General features: G+C 28.8%; 3 protein-coding genes across 4 annotated transcripts in view; 1 reads left to right on the top strand and 2 right to left on the bottom strand.

The window, feature by feature from the left end:
- The window catches only part of LOC117170134 (UPF0235 protein C15orf40 homolog), a 7,745-nt gene extending 923 nt beyond the window's left edge, over positions 1 to 6,822 (bottom strand). For both annotated transcript variants that reach the window (XM_033356674.1, XM_033356675.1), the window contains exon 1: positions 6,589 to 6,822. In XM_033356674.1, coding sequence (XP_033212565.1) covers positions 6,589 to 6,726 — 138 coding nt within the window. In that variant the 5' untranslated portion in view covers positions 6,727 to 6,822. The remainder of the gene's footprint in view (positions 1 to 6,588) is intronic.
- On the top strand, positions 6,411 to 16,482 carry LOC117170133 (coiled-coil domain-containing protein 124). Its single transcript, XM_033356673.1, has 4 exons — positions 6,411 to 6,560; positions 9,997 to 10,162; positions 11,553 to 11,821; positions 15,857 to 16,482. Exons 2-4 carry the CDS (start codon positions 10,004 to 10,006, stop codon positions 16,050 to 16,052), a joined length of 624 nt encoding a protein of 207 aa, XP_033212564.1. The 5' UTR covers positions 6,411 to 6,560; positions 9,997 to 10,003; the 3' UTR covers positions 16,053 to 16,482.
- The window catches only part of LOC117170131, a 20,722-nt gene continuing 13,096 nt past the window's right edge, over positions 16,306 to 23,931 (bottom strand). The window contains exons 3-4 of the mRNA XM_033356671.1: positions 22,160 to 22,541; positions 16,306 to 16,761 (exon numbers count right to left, since the gene is read on the bottom strand). Coding sequence (XP_033212562.1) covers positions 16,636 to 16,761; positions 22,160 to 22,541 — 508 coding nt within the window. The 3' untranslated portion in view covers positions 16,306 to 16,635. The remainder of the gene's footprint in view (positions 16,762 to 22,159; positions 22,542 to 23,931) is intronic.

Below are 23,931 nucleotides of genomic sequence, written 5' to 3'. Positions count from 1 at the left end.
GAATTATGTATTGCCATTTTAGCTTTATTTGATATATTTTTACTTCTGATAAGGGGACCTGCTCTACCAATAACCTTCTTACCTTCATTTATTCGTCTATTTTATTGCTCATCTATCTTCCCGTCCCTAGTAAATAAGCTACCAAGGTATACGAACTTATCAACTTGTTTAATTCTCTCATCATTTAATAAAATATTGCATAGCGTTTTCTCACTCTTTCCTTCGAACACCATAGTTTTTGTTTTATTTGCGTTAATTTTGAAGCCCATGCTCTTCATGCTTGCATCTAGTTTATTCAACATTCTTTGTAGGTCTTCGATAGACTCTGCCATAACAACCTTATCATCTGCGAAAGCTAATCCTCGTACCCTTACTGTTTCGAGATCCACATCCTCTTCGTCGAAGAGAGCCATTCTTAAACTCTTGTCCATAAATAATATAAATAACCATGAAGACATAACGCATCCTTGTCTAACTCCTTGAATAATATCGAAACAGTCACTCAGTTTCCCATTCACTCTTACACTCGCTTTGCTACCTGTATATATTGTTTTTATAGCTTGTAGGATCCATCCATTGACTCCATACTCTTTCAGAACTTCCCAAAGTATACTTCTATCTACCTTGTCAAAAGCTTTTTCTAGGTCAACAAATGCACAGAAAACTTTTTTTCCTACTCTCAAACTTTTTTATGTTATTTGCCTTCAGCTAAATATTTGATCCGTACATGACCTTCCTGGCATAAACCCACTTTGGACTTCCCAAATCTTTGCTTCTGTTATTTTCATTACCCTACGAATAAGTATTTTTGAATATATTTTACTTACGGTGCTTAATAAGCTAATCCCTCTGTAATTATTGCACTCGCTTTTATCTCCCTTTCTCATGTATATTGGTACTATAATCGCTTCTTTCCAATCGTCTGGGACGTCTCCCATCTCGAAACATACCCCGGCAGCCTTACCGTTTTTCAAGTTCTTAATTATATCCCTAACCTCAGTTACACAGACTTTTTCAATTGAGTTTCCCAACGCATCGTGTTCAACATCGCAGTTGTGGTGTCCTATAGCTTCATCTCCGAATTGTCTCCTAAAATAGTCTCTGAAAGCCTCTAGTATTCCATCTGCATCATATACCATTTCCCCCTACTATTTCTCATGTTGACAATGTCTGTACATTTGTTTCCTTTCATTTTTTTATAAAGTAGTTTCCTGCTTCCTTCAAAATCGTTTTGTATTTTTTTATCTCTTCTTCTGCTCTAATTGTATCTTTACTTTCTTTAACTAATCGTTTAAGTATCCTGTTTTTGCGTCTATAATCATTTCTACGTCTACTGATTTCCTCATTGCTAAAACCTGCGATGTTCAAAGTTCTCTTGTACGCTTCTCTTTTTGCTTTTTGGGCAGCCTGAATTTCATCATTCCACCACGCATCACCAGACATTCTTCCTACAACTGCGGTACCACACACTTCGATTGCGCATCTAACAAGGATATCCCGTAACATTGTCCAGGCGCCCTCTAAATCTTTGTTTTTTATACGGTCCTCCCATGTTGCCCTATCTATGCTTTCGATTATCTTATTTGGGAAATCTATTCGCACATCCGGTTTCTGTAGGTTCTCAATTTTGATTCGCTTTTGTTTTGCTTTCTTGGGTCTCCTTTTTCTCCAACCCCGATCTAAGTTAATTTTTGAGATCAGAAGGTAATGATCAGTATTGCATTCAGGACCGTTCATGACCCTTGTATCTTTGATTAACTCTCTAAGTCTTTCATCCGCAACAACAAAGTCAATTATACTGCGACTATTTCCTTTAGACCAGGTGTACGTGTGGATCATTTTATGCCTAAACCAAGTATTTGTAATAAACAGACCCCTTTCTAAGCATAGACCAACTAATTTATCTCCGTTATAGTTTGTTCTTGGATCCCCAAAATTACCTAATACTCTTTCCGTATCCTGATTTTGGATGCCCACTCAACCGTTCATGTCTCCTAGTAGAATTATTCTTTCCCCATGTTCGCAGATGTTTATTGTGTCATTTAAAGTGTCCCAGAAGGCGTCTTTTACTTCTCTAGGATCACTATCAACCGGCGCGTAGCTTGCTATAATAAATAGTATTCTGATTCCTACTTTCATTCTAGCCCACAGCAGTCTAACTTTAAACAAAAACTTAAATGCTCTTTCTTTCCAAGAATTCATAATTTTTTAAGTTCAAACTTCACAAAACCAGAATCGACACGTGCTCTGAAAATCAATGAAGTCGCAGTGACACCACACTGTAAAGCATGGCACTTACGCCAGCAAGCATCGTGGCACTTACGCCCGTATGCACAGACTTTTTTTCCTAAATCTACTTTCGGGTTGAACTGGACCAAAATCTTATACAAGGACACGGGATAGGGAGGAACAAGTAGTCTAAGCCAATAAACCGATTGTCGAAAAAATAATAAAATAATTTTTGAGTTTTTGTTTCTGGGTCAGTACGCGTCAAAAATGTCGGGATCTGCTCCTGGTCGTTCGATTTTGATAAAAGTTGGTAAAATTATAATGTTATATGAAAGAAATTTTACATCCAAAGAATTTTTAAAAAATTTCAAAATTGTGGAAGTGATGCCATGTGGAATTTCGGAGTCACATTTTTTTGAATTTTCAATATTTCTGGAAACGATAATGGGATTTTGATCAAAATTGGACAAAATAGAAGAGAATTTATATCTTTAAGAATATAATACAATCAATTTTTTTTAGTTTTGCTTGAAAAAATGTAAAAAACTATCTAATAATATCGATAAAATGATTTTGTGTTTTCAGTGTCACGATTCGCGAGCAGTGGAAACTCGTTTGCTCGCGGACCGCGACACCGAAAACTCAGTAAAGGGACGGGCGGCGCACAGTGGGAGGAAATACACTTTTTTCATTCAAAAATGTCCAGAGCCTTTAATTTTGGTCCAATTTTGAATATAAACAAAATTAAAGTTCATTCAATTCTAAAGAGCTATACGTTCCGAACTTTGGTCTCCTCTATTTGTTTATTAATCATTTTCCTACTTAAAGTATGGAGAATCTGAATTTCTGTACATACACATTTTTTACGCTTTAATAACTGTAGAGGAAAACTTTATATTGTCTTAAATAAATGTTTAGGGCTCATATAATATAAATAATTTGTTTATTATTTCATGTATTTGTTATAAACAAATAGTATTATTATCGGTAAAAAAACTTGTTTGTTGCTAAAAGTGCTTCATATTAATGTAGGAATGTCATTTAATTAAAAATCTAATTTAAAAGTTTATCATAACCATTGTTATAAACAATTCTTGTGGCAAAATATTAAAATTTGAGATTTTTTCAAATTAAACTTTCCTTCAATCACCAGAACGACTTCAGGTATTCCTTAAAATAATAAATGTTTCATAATATTTGATAAGATATAACAATTTAAATTTTTGTTAACAAATTCAAAATTTAGGCTCTTTCGCATAGAAAATCTTTTCTGCACTGGAAATGTTTTAAGCTATTGGACGAATGACTGCTAGTCACAAAAATATTAGAAAAGTTAAAAATAACCACTGTTATTACCAATTTTTTTGACAATATATTTAAACTTAAGGTTTTATCAAATCTAAATTTTCTTGAATATCTGGATATTTATAAACAAATGAGATAAAAAATGTCATATTTCGATAGTTGCACGTAGCAAATAAAGTGATTCCTTCAAATGAAAAATTGAGAAATATAATTCTTCTTAACTGTCCGTTGTTTCAATATTCTCTTTCAGAAATATGTGCATTTGACTGAGAGTTTTCTTTTCGCAATGATATTCTTTTCTGCATTACATTATAATTGTTTTCTTTACTTTTTTCGTTTTCTAATTCTGGGATTTTGTGTTAATAATAGATATAGGAACTAAATAATGTAAGGCAATCGTAAAACAATTTGTTGGGTTTAATATTTTTCCAATAAATGGTTTTCCAATGAGACAAAATGGATACTTTAAAAGTTCTCAAAAAGACCCTATCCGATTTTTTTTTCTAATTCCAATGGAGGTGTGAAAGATTTGGCGCAGTATTTAAACAGAGAATTTAATTTGAATGATAAACAATTCGAAAAGGTTAAAAACAAATTAAATCATGATTTTATTCCTCATTTTAAAAGAAAATGACAGAGTTCAGCATTTATTATAGCTTGTTTCGACAACAAGTTTGCAGGTTGGTTACACACATATTTTATCGTGGAATTTCAACCTGAAAGTAATGACAAATGCGGAACGCCAAACTCGGGTGACTTTGTAGAATGTTCTACTTCGACAAAACGAAGGAAATTAATGGATATACGGGGAAAATATACTGACATCGAAATAAGAGAGGCTTTTTTACGCTCGCTAAATCTATGTGATAGGAAGAAAGTATCAGAATTCACGAATTCAATTTTATTTTTCGATGAAGATGATAATATCAATGACTTCTCGATTCCTTACACATCAGAACAAGCTTTGACGTTGATAGAGGAAGCTGATTTGTCTAAAAGTCAGTATTACATGATCCATATGAAATGAAAAAAGAGAAATGCTGACATTTACCCATAATACGACAATTTGGCAAAAGCTAAAGAAACTCTTCAGAATTTAATGAACTTTAATTATTTTAAATTCAAAATCGGACCAAAATTGAAAGCTCTGAACATTTTTGAACGAAAAAAGTGCATTTCCTCCCAAATGACGATATCTTGGGACCCAATAGAGTCTCCATGCATTTTTTAAAAAGAAAGGTCACTTCAAAAGATCCTGATCTTTCTGACGTACACTGACCCTTGTTAAACTTTTTTCTGCAGTTTTCTTTCCAGATATTTGAAATCTTGTTTTTTTTTACATTATTCAAAGAGATTAATCTTATAATGTTTATAATGGGCAATAAAAATAATGAAGAGTTTTTTATACATTATATTGTTTCAAAATAAAATATTCAAAATTGTAGGTAATTACAGTTTCCAATTGGAATCAATTAAAATGAGAACTCATCAAAATAATTAATATCATTTTACTTTTAGGCTTTCAAACATCAAATGTGTAAGTATTAAACATACGAAATTAAATAATTCTAACTTAAAAACAATAAGAATTCTGCAGATTCGAAAAGAAACAAAAAACCCATTAAAAATAGCTCAAATATTAAGGTATTTCATTTGAAATTATACATTTTTACCGATTGAAGTTTTAAATTATCTAAATTTAAGTATTTCCAACGTAGAATGTTGTTGTTCAGAAATTTTTTACTTTAATTATGAATCATTTAAAAAATAAAAATTATGGTAAACGGTTATTCGAAAAAATTAAAGTTAGTGTACGCATTGTCCGGACATTTATAATCGGCCAAAGTGAAAATTATATCAAATAGAAATTCGAACCAATTAAAATGATTGCAAATGATAAATTGCCCAAAAAATATACCATATAGTAATTTGGAAAAATGAAAATTGTAGCAAATAAAAATTAGAAAGAATAAAAATTATGCATGTAAAATGGTTATTCGGCAAAATAAAAATGATTCCAAATGGAAATTTGTACAAACAAAAATTATTCGGAAAAATAAAAATTCTGTAAAAGAGTAACTCGGATATATTAAAATTATGGGATAATAGTAATTCGGAAGAATAAAAATGATTAATGCTGACAATTCGAATAAACAAAAATTATTGCAAATTGTTCACATACTCGGCGTCATGTGCTCTGAATACCCCTGCTATTTCTTAATAATTATTGGAAATATTTTATACTTTCATGTATAAATTTATCTAAAAATTTCTTTTAACAAAATAATAAAATTTTAATATTAATATGTTGAAAAACAGTAAAAAATAAGAAAAAGTACTGAGATTTTATTATATAATTTAAATAATACACTTTAAGTTGAGTTTATTTCTGAAAATATAACCTATTTCGATTAATTATTTTTAAATATCATGTTAATATGTTTATCTGGATTAATTCATCATAACAAATGATTGAGGCAGAAGAAATAAAGACTCAACGCATATCATTCAGTCCTTTTTTATATAAATTTGAAATTCAGTTACGATAGCAGGGCCAAACAGAGCTTCGTGCTTCAAGTTTGCGCAGCACTAGTTCGAAATTTCAACAACTTCAAACGTTTTAAATTTTAACTTAAAGATTCAAATATTTAAAAAGAGTTATTTGGTATTAACATTTTGTTCATTATGTTTTTAATCTACATTTGAGGTATTTATTATTACTACATTCCCCCTCCCTCAATATAATAACATTATTTTACATTCTAACATTATTGTTTGTGAAATACTATTTTGTAAATAAATAATTATAACTATAATTAAAAAAAAAGCATTTGGCCGATCGATATGAGATTTAGTTTTACTAGGTTGGCAGACTAGGCGGAGTTTCTGATTTGACTGATTCACGAGTTCCACACGATCGTATCGCAGTCACAATACGGTTCGTGGAAATGCAAAATTTACACTTCAACAGGTGATTGTGCCAGAGAACGTCCGAAAATTCATATATTTTTTTAAATCTCGGACTAGTAAGTACCAAAATTAACTTTTACTTACGTCATTTTGCTTCGCTGATTCTGACTTCCCTCCTTTCTTCTTTCCCGACTTGGGCATTTCTCGCACTGTGTTTAACTGCGTATGAGCATGTAGGGCTTTATTTGTATAGAAGCATAAATTCCTCATAAAAAGTGACATTGATTAATGTGTAACTTCATCATCAGACTGTCATACTTTTCGCAATAAGAGTGTATCATTGATGTTACCAATAACGCCAATAACATTTACCCATTTACTGTGTTCTTAACCTTAAACTTCAGAAATTTATTCTCTGATATGCGCTTGCGCAACAGGAGCACCAACCTAATTTTGCCGCAAAATTTCAAATAAAGGAAAGATGTTCACATTCATAAAATTAGACTAAAATTTAGACATTTGAGTTGTTTCCCAATTTGAAGGAAGAAAATAAATGATTTGACATAAAATACAATCAGGAAGAAATCATGCCAAATTTTCTACTCAGCACCGTATTTACATCAGAGTACAAAAAGGCCTTGGTGGCAAATTTTTAGGCTTGATACAGTGGCTCGGAATTTTTATTATCAATAGAATACACGTATTTTGTTGCTTGCATTTTTGTATTTGATTGTCAATTCTGATATTGAAAAATACCTATAAGAAGCGGAAAATTTTCAAGGCGGGACGATGCACAGTGGAAAAAAAATGTTTTTGGTTTAAAATATCCGACAAATATTGATTGGTGTTCGGCAATAATATAAACATTTTTGCAATCGCCTAATCTTCATTGCGTGACATTACTTAATTGAAAATGTTCAATAATGGTATAATGAACCAATTTTAATAGACAAATTATTTTTTGAAAGTGTGTTTTTCATCATTTTCACTCATTTAACGTTTTTTAAAGTTGTATTGCAAGAAAATTGACTTGGAAACTATATTTTAATGGAGATTTCTTTTAAGATTACTCTTATTATTATTATAAACCAATTTTACAAGCATATGAAATACTTAGTAATTTATCGACATAAAAATGAGTTTTTTTTCTATTTCATTTGTTTTAATTAGGAACTTCATAATAATTGAAGCAAAATTGATTATGATTTGATAGATTTGATGATTTTTGCAAGAATTTTAATAAACAAATTCATTGTTCGCGCATTTGTCGACGGAAAAACTTTTTTTTTTAATTCCAGTACATCGCAATTTTGTATTAAAATTTTTTTCTCAACCAATTATCCAAACATTAACTTTTCTACTATGTAAATTGGTCTGCCCATAACACCTAATATATTGAAAAATTTTTGATCACTTTATAAGTTTTTTTATCGATTTTTAAATAATCACAATTTTTCGCTACATTACAATTACATTACATTCGTCCATTCTAATAAAATATTACAATGATTTTCAAACAAAATATTTTCTTCTACAACAAATTGATACACTAAAGTATTTAGTTGCATAAATTGTTTATAATAATTAACTTATACATTTAAATAATTTATTAACCTGTACTCGTCCACCATTCTCTAGCGTCCTGCCCTTGTCCGCGCAGGCCCACAGGTGTGAAGAACGCTTTTTTGAATCGCACTATTTGTAAAAAAAAAAATTAACAAACCAGGAGACTGGGAATTTATTTTTAAAACCCGGAATTTTACTTCTGATCGTAGCAAATTTCAAGTTTTCAGTATTTTAATCATTTGGATCAATTTAGAAAAGTAATTTCTACTTTATCTGAAGTTGCCGTACATACAAGTGTGTTCATTATTTTGAGAATTTATTTACTATTTCACGCTTCATGGATCTTAGATTTTTCAGATAATCTCAATGTTTTGTTAAAAAATCGACTTTTTTTGTAGAAAATTATCTATTTCTTTGAAAGTTAATCTTCTTGTATGAAAATTCTTCTTTTCGGTTAAAAATTCAGCTATTCTAGATAAATAATTATCATTTTAATTAAACATTCATTTTTTAGATTGTAAATAAAACTCTTTAGTTGAAAGTTACACTCTTTTATAAAAATGATTTTTTTAAAATGATTTATTGTTTTAAATAAAAATTAATTTAGTTGTTTGAAAAATGAGCTGTTTGATTTGGTTGAAAATGATTTTTTTTAAACTGAAAATATAACTATTATTTCAGTTGAATATTTCATAACTGTAGTTAAAAATTGATCTATTTGGTTGGGCATTCATTTTTTGACTTAAAGTTTAATTATTCAATTTTTTTCAAATGATCATTTTTAGTTAGAAATTCTTTTTTTTTGTAGAAATTAATCTTCTTGGTTAAAAACTAATTTCTTTGGTCAGAAATACATTTATTCTAGTTAAAGATTCATCATTTTAGTTAAAAATTCATCTCTGGTTTATGACTCAATATGCAATTTAAATATTTACCAATTTTATTTGGAAATTCATCATTTTCTTTGAAAATGTAACTATTATTTGAAAGTTGGTTTTTTTTGTTAAAAGCGATATTTTAAACTGAAAATTTTACTTATTCCAATTGAAAATTGCATAGTTGAAAATTCATCTGTTTGGTAAAGCATTAATTTTTTTAACTTTAAATTTAATTATTCAAGTTTTTTTGGACAATTTATCTTTTTTAGTTCAAATTAATTTTTTAATTTGAAAGTTCAACGATCTCATTTAAAGATTCCATTTTTTGTTGAAAATTTGTGTTCCTAATTAAAAATTCAACTATTTTGTTTTAAAATTCCAGTATCTTGTTGCAAAATTGTATTTTTCGATAGAAAATTAATCTTTTTATTTAAAATTTAATATTCTTGTTTCAAAATTTATCTTTTTGGTTGAAAACTCAAGTGTTCCAGTTAAATGTTCATCTTTTTAGTTGTAAATTCTTCTTTTTGGTTTAAAATATAACTATTCCAGTCAAAGATTCATAATTTTATTGAGAAATTTATCACTTTGGTTGAAAATTGAACTATTTTGTTGAAAATCTCATGTCCTTTGAAAATTAATTTTTTCTACTGAAAGTTTAACTATTCCATTTTTTGTAAAAAGATCATATTTTTTAGTGGAAAATTTAGGTATCTTTCTCAAAATTCATTTATTTTGCAATATTTTGCTCTGTTGTGTGACAAGTATGGTTGAGTTCTAATCAATAGCGAGTGCATTTAAATCAATTTTCTTTTAGATAAAAAATAATATTACTTAAGATTGCTAATTTTGTCATTATATTGTTGCGCATAAAATTAGATTGGAAAATCGAAGAGTGCGGATCATAAATATTATTCTGAGAATTTCTGTAAAAGAAACTTCAAAATCCGTCACGACATCAAAATAATCCTATAGAGGATTATGAACGGTAAATTCTTTGTTTTGACAGCCGTGAGGTCTAAGGGTGGCCTGTTACCTAAAGGCAGCTCTTTTTGTACTGATACCGGACTATTTTTTTTGACAAAATTAATTAATAACACTTTTGCAGACCAAGAATGCCGAAAAAATTCGTAGGCGAGAACAGCAAGGCTGTAGTGGCTCGAGCTCGAAAAGCAGCCGCGAAAGAAGCTGAAAACACAAAAAAAGCACAAGAAGCCGAAGACAGAGCCTGGCAGGATGACGACAAACAACTATTAAAGAAAAAACAAAAGCAGGTAACGCAAAAGTGTTGTTACTAACAACGGAAGACCGGCAATTTTAAATTTTATCTTCAGTTCATAATTTTTGTAATGAAAATCGAGTATGAATTTCCCAAAGAAGTAATATATATTTTTTTCCGTTTTCTAGGAAATCTACATTGAATTATACACCATAAGCAATATAGAGTTTGACAAAACATACTTTAAATAGGCCGGCATCTCAGGCATTAACGGTTCCGCCTCATAGCGGAAAAGCTGCGTGTTCGATTCTTGCTACCTTCACTTTTTTTATTTGATTGTTTATTTGTTAAAATGTTATAGGTTCCTTAAATAATCTTTTAAAATGATGCTTATAAGAATTTTTGTAATGCTCTTCACGGAAAAGCTGAACATATTTTTTCGCAAGCAGATTTATATTTTATAAATGTTACTAATTCTATTAATATTGTTTAAAAATTATATTCGAAATCGTAAGTATGAACAAGGTTTTTTAAAGCACGTATTTTATCAGAAAACGATGAGTTTTTAGAAAAACAAGTTCTTTTTAAGCGTATTAGTAAACAAAACGACTTCATCTGGAGGATATTATTTTTTTTTTTCAATGAACAATTTTTCGTTTAAACATCCTCAATCATACTTCTAATTTTAAAAATAATTGATAAACATTATGAATACAAATCGAGGCGTCCTAACGATAGGATGCCAACGCACGCGATCGACTAGATGATACTTATCCAAAAATATGAACAATAAAAAGCTAACCAAGGAGTAAGAACTAGAAAGTTTTAGATCGCGGAATTGAACAAGATGGAGCTAGAAGTTGGCCAAAACTAGAAGGTGCTCGCTCGCTCCATCAAAACATTAAAGTGCTATCTCGGGCGAGTAAAGCATGAAGGTGCCACTTCTCGCTTATAATCTAAACGCGAGAAGTGGCAACCTTCATGCTTTGCTCGCCCGAGATAGAACTTTCATGATTTGATGAAGTGAGTGAGCACCTTTTAGTTTTGGCCAACTTCTAGCCTCATCTTGCTCAATTACGCGAGCAAGACTTTCTAGCGCTAACTTCTCAGTTATTTTTTTATTGCTTTTATTTGTGGTTAAGTACCGTCAAGTCGTGTCGCGTGCGTTGGTACCCACTACCCTACCGTTAGGACGCCTCGAAGTAATCACATTTATATCAACTTTCTGGTATGAAGCCGTGGGCGCTACTTCCAGAGATATCAGACGATTTAAATTATGTTTCGCCAAACTCTATATAGCTTGTAGTGAATATTTCAACGTCGATTTTCTTGAAAACAGCGAAAAATTGCATATTATATTATCAGAGAATACCTTTCGTCGCAGAAACCTTTTCGCAAATTATGAAGAATTTTCGTAACATGAATTTTGCACATTCTGAACATAGGAGGAACAGGAGAAAAAGCGTCTAGAACAACTGCAAAAGAAAGCAGATGCTAAAGCTCTGTTGGAGAAAGAATTGTCTACAATAAAAATAGGTGGAAAACAACCTTTGGCGAAATTGACCAGAGCGGAAATTATGGCAGAAACAGAAAAGCGGAATCAAGTCGCTGGAAAGAAGAAAGAAGAAGAAAAGCCGATCGAAGAAAATCTTAATAGAATCATCCTCGAGGGAGAAACGGCTCATGGAATCGACGAAGCTCTTTCAGTCTTGAGGTAATATAGAATATGGCCACTCAAATTTTGACAGGGGGTAGCCGCTGGACCGGGAAACCGGGAATTTCATGAGACCAGGAAATGCCATTAAATTTATTTTTTGACCGGGAATTTTACAAATTTATAGAAAAAAATCTGTCCAACTGTGATTTCAACCATTTTTTAATTTATAGTTAAATTGTTATCTTTTTCAATTATGATATCATTCAGTTTAGAATGCGTATTTCGAAAATCTTCCACATAGAAACATTTTTTATATTAAATTTCAATTTTTAAGTGTACATTTTAATTTAAAGAATTTAAAAATGCAATTTTAAAGACCTAAGCCATTAAAAATTAGCCGCTTTTGAAATTATAGATTTTAGATTTGAAAAATATTTTTATTTGATCAACTGTGAATATAAAGTAATAATGATTTTTAAAATTGAACTGTTCTTTAAGATTTATAAATTGAATAATAATTGATTTTACAATCCGATTCAGAATCAGTTCGCAATTTTATAATTTACAGTTCCTAACGTTAAAAATTATGTAAACTATTTCAGTTGAAAAGTCTTATTAGTTAAACAAATGTAAACGCCCGATTGAAACTTTATAAACTATTTTCAATTATAACAGAAATTCAAAATAATGTATTCATAATTAAAAGCTTTTATTAAAATCACATAGTATTTTAGTCTATTATATTCAATTTTTAAACCATTCAATTTGATTTTTTGTAATTCAGAAAAATAAGAATTACTTAATATTTAGAGATGTCTAAATGTTGATTTAAAATCAGTGATTATAGTTTAATAACAAAAACTAAATTTTGAACGTTACAGTTTTAATTGTTCTAGTTAAAAATAATTTATTTGTAAGTCAAATTTTTAAATTTTGATATATAACTAACAATTTAATATATATATTATTCTTAGAAAGAATTCAAGTTGAAGAAATATTTAGAAGTTTTGGAAATATTCAAATTCAATTAAAAATTTGAAATGATTTAAAATAATTTAAACAAAGTGTCTGCGTGTACTAATTCAAAACAAAATACAGATTTTGGCAGATGTCCTACTAAAAATTTAGAAGCTTTTTAAGAATTTTGAAAGGCTTCAGAAGAATAAAAAACATTTCCTACAAAAATTGAAAATGATTTTTTATTTCGAAAAGTTATTTTTAAGTGAATATTCAAAAATATTTAGAAAGATTGACCAAATTATCAAAATTGAATGTGGAAGATTTTAAGGACATTTTTTTTTAATTGGGCAGAATTAAAAAAAATGAGCAAAAATTGGAATCATTTTTAAGAATGTTTAGAGGTTCTGAAAAAATTTCAAAAGTAAATTAGAAATTTGGAAAAAATGTAAAACAACATGCAGATGATTCAAGATTTTCAAATAAAATTTGGAAGCATTTTAAGGATTCTGAAACTGTTTACAATAAAAATAATTTAACTTTAAATTTAAGAAGTGCAAAGTTTAAAAAAATTGAAAATGGTAACGTGGATTTATGTTTTTGGAACTGAATCTGAATCTTTTAAATCTACAATTAATCAAAGTTTTAAAAAAATATATATTAAGTTTAACTGCATTAAATTAAAAATTGTTCGGTATAAAAGTTTTTAGAAGCTTCCATTTTATACATGTAAATTATTGAGCACTTGAATCAGGTTTGAATAAAAAATTATTGAAGTAAAACACTTTTAAACTTCAACTTTAAAAGTTTGAAATTCAAGAGTTTGACATAAATAATGTTCCTAGACGTTCTTAGATTTGAAATTTCTTATTTTAGAAGTCCTTATATATGCACTACTTCACAAAATACTGTTATTTTTGGGGAATACGCTAAATAATTTAATTTCATCAAAATTATATTATCATTCACAGAATTAAATTTACATTCGGCAAGAATATATTTTAATTTAAGTATAAATTTCATTTTAGAAAGTAAATTCAAAATACTACTTCATAATGTCAAATTTCTAGGTTTTCACCTTAATATTTCTCGGTCATCATTATGTTAAATGAATAAAATTCATCTTTATTCTAAAAATATGTCCCTGATATTGATAATTTCAATGGAAATTAAAAATTCGACATATCTTTATGTGTAAAACAGGCTGGTGAAATACGCGAGTTTGGTTAAATTCTTCATTTTCTAAATTGAATATGTCCCAAGATATAAAATAGAAAAATCTAAAACTTACTGGATGTCTTCAGATGGTCCAACCATCGCTCATCCCATAAAGTTTTTTTATGCGGTTCGAAACGATTGAAAAACTGAACATTTTTCTTAAAAAATAAGTCAAATTTTCAATCTTTCTTGGTTATTGCTTAACTTGAAATTTAATATAAACTAAATTTATTATGTAAATTATGGCCTCGAGAAATAATAAGATATACATACGTTTCGGGGTGGAAATTTCAACACAATAATTAATTTTGTACCTGAAAAGATGAATGCTCAACAGAAAAGTGTGATAGCTGATATTTCAACAAAAAAAATGAAATTTCATTTGAATAAAATGAATTTTTCAACAAAAAAAACGAATTTTCAGCAAGTAAACATTTTTCAGTCATGAAAAAAAAGTTTACCTAAGTTGTTGAACCTTCAAGCCAAAAGGAAATTGAATTTTCAACGAGAAAGTATGAATTTTCAGCAAAAAATAATAATTATTAACAAAATAGTTAATTTCAAGCAAACAGTTGAATTTTTATCCAAGAAAGATGAAATTTGTACTAAAACAGATGAATTTGTAAATCAAAGACAAATTTTCAACAACAAAAATGCTTGATTTTTCACCTGAAAAAGTCTTTACTTTAACTTTTCAATATAAAAATAGATGTTTTAAATAAGAAGTAAATTTTCTACGAAGATACTTCGAATTGCAACAAAAAAAAAACCAATTTTCAACGTAACAGTTGATTTTTTAAATAAAAAGCTTGACTTATCAATAAAACTTTTTTATTTTCAACCACGGTTGCATTTTTATACAAGAAAGGAGAAATTTTACTAAAAAAAAGAATGAATTTTTAAACTTAAGACTTTAAAAAACAAATAGTTAAATTTTTACCTGAAAAAGACTGCAACACCTAACTTTACCCTGACCAATGTTCCTATATCCCTGATCATTAATAATTAAAGACCAGAATCTTAAACTTGTGATGTTTTTAAACTAAAATTGTTAGAAAACGGAATAAAATAATTTCAAAATAAAATTGAAAAATTTCAAATTTATTCTGCTCAAAAAATTATTTGAAATGATAGATATTCTCTGACTTTTGCAAAAAAAAATGTTCTAAACCCCTGACTTTTCCCTGACCAATAAAATTCCCTAATTTTTTAAAAATCGTTAATGCCTAGTTTCGGTTTTCACTCAACAAGTTTCTTTGATGCCTAAAGTTAAATTCATAATAAATCAATTTCTTTAAATTACTTCGCAAACCACGTTCAGACGATCTATTTTGGAATGGCCCATATGGTAAAATATTAATATTGCAAGTGTTTAGAATTGAATAGTTTCAGTTTAAACTTCAAATATTGCCTTGAATCGGAATTTGAAATAATAGAGTTAATGATTATTATCATTCCCTGAATCTCGTTATGAATTCAGTGATTTTTACAAATTCCTTGCTTCAAATTTTCTTACAAAGAAAAGAAGAACATTTTTTTTATTTCCCGGATTTCCTATTACTAGACCAGTTCGTTTTCCAACTTTTTTTTCGATCGAATTTTAATACTCAAGAAATTTCTAATTGAAATTTTTTTTATTACATTTCACCACCAAAAACTGTAGGTATAACAAATTCGTCATAATTTTGGAATCAATAGAAATTTTTTTAAGTATTGAAATTTCAAATCCACAAAACGAACAGAAGGTATTGTCCGATAAAAAAAATGCTCAGGTGGAAATTTCGTATGAACGGGCAAATTTTTTCGGTTATTAAAATTCAATCATAAAGAAAAGTTGGAAAGTGAACCGGCCCAGTAGGCATCCTGATAGTTAAATTTATAAAATAATTCTAATTATTAAAAATCTATTTATTGTAGTGTCAAGTCCGCAGAAGTGGATAAACATCCAGAAAGAAGAGTTAAGGCTGCTTATACGGCATTCGAGGAAAGGATGATGCCGATAATTAAAGAACAAAATCCAACATTGAGACTCAGTCAGTTAAAACAAATTCTAAGGAAGGAATGGATGAAGTCTCCCGATAATCCGCTCAATCAGCGACTTTTGAACAGCTAGTCTCGATCCCATTCCTTGGACAGAAATCGTACTCAGAAGCGACTGACTAACTTTCCTCTCGGAATTATCGATCTAACAGGCTGTAATGTCATAGTCCTTTCGAATCATTTCAGGAAACTCAGTTTTTGTAAATTAATAATTTATAATTTATTAGTCAGTGCTGTAAGATCGTAAAGTATAAACATTATGCAAATCGTCTTTGGTACAACTTACAACGTGCGCACTTCGAGGCATTTTATATAAGTATTTTAAGTCTAGATTTCTAGATCGAAGGTGTGTTTTCACGGGTTTCGTCACACAAAGTTTCCAACTAGGTTGAGGAACTGAGTGTCAGTGTTTTAGTTCGGAATTCTAAATGATTTCGCACGCTTGTAAAAACAGGATATTAAAAGGAGTATTATATCAGATCGTATAAAAAAATATCTAAACTACTATCTATCTACATCGTCGTCCATCGTTGTTCAAGAGTCGTTCACGTTTCGATGAATAGCAAAGAACACGTGGAACCTAATATCAATACAGTAACGTGAATTGTTATTTGATCTTTTTCTCTTCTTTCCCCTTATGTTACACTTCCTTCTTGTCACCACTTTTTGTTCTTCCAGAGATCTATGAAGCAATGAATCATGTGATTCAGTTGGTTAGGACAATCTGTCATTGGCATGTGACCAGCTGCCGGCATCGCTTCAAGGAATGCCTTCATCATGGTCTAAAAGGAATGAGAAAACAAAAATTAAACAAAGTAGAGGTAAAATATTTGATTTTTTATATTTTATTTCAGTTTATTTAGGTTTGAACGTTAGAGACCAATTAAATTAAACAAATATTAAAGAATTAACCATTTTTTAGAAGGCGGAAATAAGATTTTTTCGCATTGCATCTATAAATTGCGTCTATAAATTATGGTAATAGGAATATTTTTTTGAATGAAGTTTTTACATGATTGAGTTACTTGATTTAAAAGTTGTCAGGAAATCACAAATCTCTGGTTTGTACAAGCATAAATTCGCGAATACGAGAATAGTTTTTTATGTGGATAGATTTGTATAATGTAAGCTATTATCAGTATTTCCTTTTGATAAATAATATACATATTGTAAATCGAGAAAGAGAAAAATTCCAAAATAGGCCTGTTTTTTTTTTAAATTTGTTGTTACCAATGAAAATATTTTATTTTCGAAAATCACTTTAATTTTTTTTTTATTTAGTGGGAATACTTGTGTTTAAAATTGTTATGGTTAATCATAACTGTTACAGGGTGGCCGTTTTAACCGAAGCAAAAAATTCCCGGTCATTTCACGGTTTTTACCCGGTTAGCAAACATTTTTCACGGTCAATGAAATGTAAAAAATCGAAATCTATTCTAAACATTTTTCCATTTAAAGTAATAAACAGTAAACAAAAAATTAAATTTACATGTATGAAATGGAAGGTACTAACACTTTTCAATTGAAATTTTTAAAATGAAATGTAGATAACTGCAAAATTTAGAACTTTTATCAATTATAGAGTTCAAAGATTCAGATTAAATTAAAAATATGTAAATCCACGTTAACATTTTCAATACTCTAAATTAAAGAATTAAGCAATAAACTTTTAAAAAAATTTTAATAATATTTTTTAAGCAATTCTAAGCTAGACAAATTAAAAAATGAAAAATAATTTTCTTTGTAACTTAGCAATTTTTCAAGTTAGAAGTTAAATTATTTTCTTTTTAAATAGTTAAGTATCCTTCAAAAACTTAAAAAATTTATTTCAAAATAGTGAAAAATCTAGTGGTTTTATATTTTTGCAAATTTAAAATCAATGTTGAAATTTTTTCGAAACGTTTAAATATATTTGTAAATTAATTGAATTTTTCCTACAACTTTTAGAAAATCCTGCAAATTGAAAAAAAAACCTTAAAATTTGAATTTATATATAATAATAGGAACAATTATTATTTACAGAAAAAATTAGAGTAATTTTAAGAGATATTTAGAAGTTTAAAAAATATCAAAATTAAATTTAGAACTTGAAATGATTAAAAAATTATTGCAACAGAAAATTTAAAAAGATTTTAAGAGGTTTTCAAAATGATAAAAGCAGAACCTGGAAGTCTTTAAGGATTTTTTAATTTGCAGGATTTTCCAAAAGTTGTAGGAAAAATCGGTCATTTTAAAATGTATTTAGAAGTTCTAAATAAAAATGTTAACACACTTCCTTTTAATTACTTGAAGAAATTTTAAGTTTTTAATTAATTTTGATTCTTTTTAAAAGTACGAAATATCTCTTGAAATTATTCAAACTTTGTTTACAGATAATAAGTGTTCAATTGCTATTTATAAGTCAAAATTTAACAATTTAACTTGCAAATTAAACATTTTTTAAACAGAACAATTCAAATTGTAACGTTAAAAGTTGAAAAGCTCCTCGAAATTCTACAAATTTAAAGCTTTCTATGTAAAACAGTTCAGTTTCAAAGTGTTTACTTTTGCATATATTTGTATTCAATTTACTCGTTTTAAATAAACAGTGAAATTTTTAATGGCTAAGAAACCTAATAAAAATAATATATTAATTTATTTAATTAAATTTAAAAAATAATGTGAAGGAAGACCTAAAACTTTTAATTAGAAATATTTTATTGATGAATCATTAAAATTGTGTTTATACTTCAATTATTTACAAAACTGTTGAAATGAAACTTGTGCAAATTTTTTTTCTCTAAAATTCGTAAAATTCCCGGTCAAGAAATAATTATCATTATCAAGAAAAAATATATATATATAATTATAAGAAAAAATAATCATTTCCCTGGGTTTCCCGGTCTTCGAAAATTTCCGGTCATTTTCCGGTTACCCGGTCCAGCGGACACCCTGTGTTAATTATGACAATTTTTTAGACACCAACTATAATATTTTTTAACATAAATTTCAACAATTCTAGATGGAGCAAAAATTGGATTGTTTGTTCATAACATTTTTTATATAAATTTTGAATCATTAATTTCAAATAATTTTTCACTTAAATATGTTGTTTTTCAAAAGCAGTAAGACCACACGTATATTACCGATTTAGCGAAGATCTTTGTTGCCAAGGTTATGAGTGTTTAATTTTAAAAATTGAAAAAGAAAATTACCAAAAAATGGTCAACATTTCTGTTCAAAGAGTGATATTTTTAAATTTGATATAGATATTTATACTTGTTTGGTTCTGATATACACAATTTATGGTCTTTTTCGAAATCCTTTAGAAAATTTTCGGCAATTTATCTAAAAATATTTAAAGTACATTTATTCAAAAAAACCCTACTGTTTTTCTTTCTTTTAATATTTTTTCAAGATTCGTCATAGATTTGTCTACGCCTTGGAGAGAAGAGATGATTTTTTTCTTGAACGAATAAAATTCACGTTTTATGACAAAAAAATACACGATACAGAATTTTTTCCGCCAAAGAAACAAAATTTTTTCTACAAAGAATGTCTTAAGAAATATCACTTTTTCTATCACATTATTGTCGAGATTTTATATAAAGTATAAGTAAAATCCTTTAAAATTTATTTCTCCTCAACAATAAAATTTGACGCTGTAATGGAAAAAACGACCTAATTTAAAAGTTTTAATATTATGTTAGTGGAATGATAACAAAATAAGTGAGAAAAATTTGATGTAAAAATTCTTGAAATAGTAGGAAAATTTTTTGAAACGCGGGAATTTTGCAGATTCCTTTTTAATTGAAAAATAAATATCGTTTCACCTCTTCAAATAAACAAAAAATGTGCTTGGAATTCTGATCAGTGCCTGAAAAAACATGCCCGTTAAAATGTCGAATATTATTTCATATTTAAGATTTTAAAGTTTATGCTTTTTTCCAAAATCAATGTTCCATTCACACTATAGTCATTGATTGAAAATTGAAATAGATTGAAAATCTATATTTTAGATCGTGGATCACAACAATGCGAACATCTCCTATACTACGATCGACAAAATAGGCAAAATTTGTACTGCGGTTTATTAAATAACATACTTCATATTCTTTTCTCTATTCCCATTTTTAAACAATTCCTCCTTTTTTCATGGTTTCAAAAAAGTTATTTTTTCCCCCTTTTCTCATTTTTTCGCATAAGAACTGATGTAATAGATTCCAGTAAGAAAATCCAAATACTTCTGGTTAAGAGTTAATAAGTTTAAATTGTCAAGTATACTAATATATGTTTGGTTCAGAATTAAATTATTTTCGTGAAGAATGTGTTTCGTCAATATTTCATCTTTTTGGATAGATTGGTCCATTTGGATTTAAAATTAATCTTTTGGTAGAAGACTTGTCTTTTTCAGTTAAATTCAACGGTTTTTTTATTTACCATAGAATTTTTTTTGTCTCATATCAACTATTACTTGCTTTCTTGAGAATTCATCTCTTTTGGTTAGGAATTTAATTACTTATTTTGAAATTTAAATAATTAATTGACAGTTCAAATCCTTTGTTAGAAAAGTTTTTTTGTTGTTGATAGTTTATATGTTTTATTGGAAAAATCGGCTATTATATTTTTCCTTCAGAATTCATCTCTGTTGGTTACTAATTCTACTATTTTGTTGAAAATTTAATTATTTTGTTCAAAATTCAACAATTTGATTAAAAACATTTTTTTGGGTTAAAAGCTAATTCTTTTTATTTAAAAACTGTATTATTGTATTTTGAGTTCATAATTCCTGGCTTCTGATTAAAACATCTACTATTTGGCGGAAAATTGTATTGTTTTGTAGAAGATTAAATTATTTTCTGCAAAAGTCACCGATTCAGGTTGAAAATTCGTCCTTGTGGATAGAAAATTGATCTTTTTGGATTTTGAAAGTTAAATCTTTTTATTGGAAAAGTCTACTACTCTATTTTGCGTTCAGAACTCTTCTCTTTTGGTTAAAATTCTACTATTTGGTTGAAAATCCAACTGTATTGTTGAACATTTGTATTTTTGGATAGAAATTTCGTCCTTTTGCACTTAAAATTCACCTTTTGGTAGAAAAATCATCGTTTTTGATAAAAAATTTATCTTTTATGGTTGAAAATGGATTATTTTCAATTAAAAAGTCTATTATAATATTTGTGATCTGGAATTTATCTCTTGGTTACAAATTCAACTGTTTTGTTAAAAATATAATTATGTTGTGTAAAATTCAACAACTTTCTCAAAAACTCATTTTTTTTAAAGTTAATTCTTTTTATATTAAAAGTCTATTATTATATTTTGGGTTCATAATTCATCGCTTCTGGTTAAAAATCTACTATTTGGTGGAAAATTTCATTATTTTCTTGAAAATTAAACTATTTTCTTCACAAGTCATATTTTTTGGTCAAAAATTTGTCCTGTTGGATAGAAAATTGTTCTTTTTGGATGTTGAAAGTTCATTATTTTTATTTCAAAAGTATACTATTTTATTTTCCATTCAAAATTCATTACTTTTAGTTAAAAATTCTACTATTTGGTTGAAAATCCAACTTTATGGTTGATAATTCATCTTTTAGCAGAAAAGTAATCTCTTTTGGTTGAAACTTCTACTTTCTGTATGCAATTTTAAGCTGAAAAGATGATTCACTTGTCGGGCCCTTTTCAAATAAGGCCCTTTTTGGTTACTTATGAAAAAAATCAAATCTGAAAGACTTGTGAGTCTTTTGCAGTATAATTCGGAAATTTTTTATGTCAACGCAACATATCCTATAAGAAAATCTAAAATGCCAGAAAAAAATCCAAAACCCCTTTCAAGCACACCGTGTATTGTTTAAAACAATGTATCCACCTAGTTTTTAAAAATAAATCACCTTATTTCCACTGTTTATAGAGCATTTTTGGTTGTGAAGTCTGAAATCACTTTTACAATCATTTACATTATTTATTTTAACTTGAATTTCTAAAATGCTATATTCTTTTCAAATTTTATATAATAAAACACTATTTAATCATTATTTTTACACAAGTTTAAAAGTCAATCAGGAAAAATGTAATTTTTGACTGGGAAAGCCGGGAAATAGTCTGAATATTTTTCTTTGGAGTTTGAGTGGCCACCCTGAAGAAGAGGAATAAGTTAATAAACACAATAATCTCATTAGCCCAAAGTTAGGGACTTACTCTTTCCATTTGACATTCCTGCACGAGCGACACCTTATTATCCCTGAGTCCATGTATTAAAAGCGTCGGTGTACAGATCCTTCTATGGAAAACGTAATCGCCTTCCGGCCAGACCATCCCATTTAATACGTATTTCATGTGCGAAGGCCATTGTTCCTCTGGTTCGGAACCACAATAAGGATGTTGACGTCCCCTCGCTGAATAGAGGATGTCTCGATGAAGTCCACACACAAGAAAAGGTGTCAAGGTGGCCCTGAGACAACAGTGGCCAGCACTCTCACTACTTGGAGGTGACAAGGGTGTCGGTCCTCCACCAGATATTAGCACCAGTTGATGGATGCTGCTCTCGTACTTGCAGGCCAAGGCCGTTGCGAAGCTGCATCTAAAAGGGAGCAAAACAAAAAGGATTCATCAGTTAGGGACGTTTCATTCCAGCACGCATAACTTATATACACTCGATGGAAATCATCAGCTGGCCCACTGGAATCAGTTTATTAATCGCTGTGGCTCCGAGCTACAAGACATATTGCGACCAATCGAGAATAAATGGGCTTCATTGTCTCCTTATTAAGGCGTCAAGAGGCGTAGGTCGCTTCGTTTATACTCAACAAGATTTCCTCTCTTAGTGTCCTACTCTCTTGCAATACATTTTTTTAATGTACGTTTTTAAACATTGTTATTTAATTTTCCTTGCGAAAGTCTCGGGTGGCAAATCATTTCGCAACAATCCAAAACATTCCCAAATTCGTATCAGATTCAATCCGATGCAATTTTTCAATAATTTTCGATCGGTGCGCGATAAGTCCATTTTTTGAAACACAATGAGATAATGATTGTTTCTATACATATGTTTCGAACATCATCAATTAGATTTTGTAAAACTTTAGACGAGGGTCTCCATAGGCAATAGCAATTGCGGCATACAAAAAGCTTCGAAGAAAAAATCAGTTTAAAAAGATTCGGTAAAAAACAAGTTAAACAAAAACAAGAAAGACGGAAACTGTATCGGATATAATCATATAAAGATTTAATAAAGCGATATAATTATTATAATATACTTGATCGTTCGCTCCGATGATTTTTTTAACCCGCTTTCGCTATCCGATACTCAGTTGTTGTAAAAAAATGTGTCTTCTCGAATACATCGTGTGCATGTATATCCATAAAAAATATTCATATTTTAAAATTTTACTTTGAAATTACAGTTTTGTTGTACAGATCTAGATAAAACTGGTTAAGAATGTAAACATTTTTTCATAGATACTTTTTCATGTTTCCCCTGATAGATACTTTGAGAAAATTTTATATTTTTAATTTCACATATAGTAAGCATATGTAAAATAATCTCCTGATTTCATATATAAACAGAATAATGTATATTTATATTCTTTGAACACATTAATAATAATCAGCAGGTTTAGTAATCAGGACTTTAAAATTCCCGGGTTTTTACCCCCCCCCCCCCCCCCCCCCCCCCCCCCCCCCCCCCCGGAGCAATTGACAGACATCTTTCTGCAGTTTGTCCCAAATCAACAAACACAAATGGAAAATTTAACATAATATAGACATACCAAATTTATATCGTAAAGAAAACGAGATATTTGAATAATTTAAATGATTAAAACCAATTTTTCGAATGTTCCGCATAGTTTTCTTGATTCTTATAGTTTAGGTGATTTAGTACACCTTTTACTGAAATAAAAAATAACAATAAACATAATATTTCAAACATCAAGCCTACAAGTTAGCGTGGGACAAGAATTCCGAAGTTA

The sequence above is a fragment of the Belonocnema kinseyi genome, chromosome 3 (assembly GCF_010883055.1).
Source record: "Belonocnema kinseyi isolate 2016_QV_RU_SX_M_011 chromosome 3, B_treatae_v1, whole genome shotgun sequence".
NCBI classification, from domain to species: domain Eukaryota; kingdom Metazoa; phylum Arthropoda; class Insecta; order Hymenoptera; family Cynipidae; genus Belonocnema; species Belonocnema kinseyi.
This window is presented reverse-complemented; position numbering and strand designations above follow the sequence as displayed.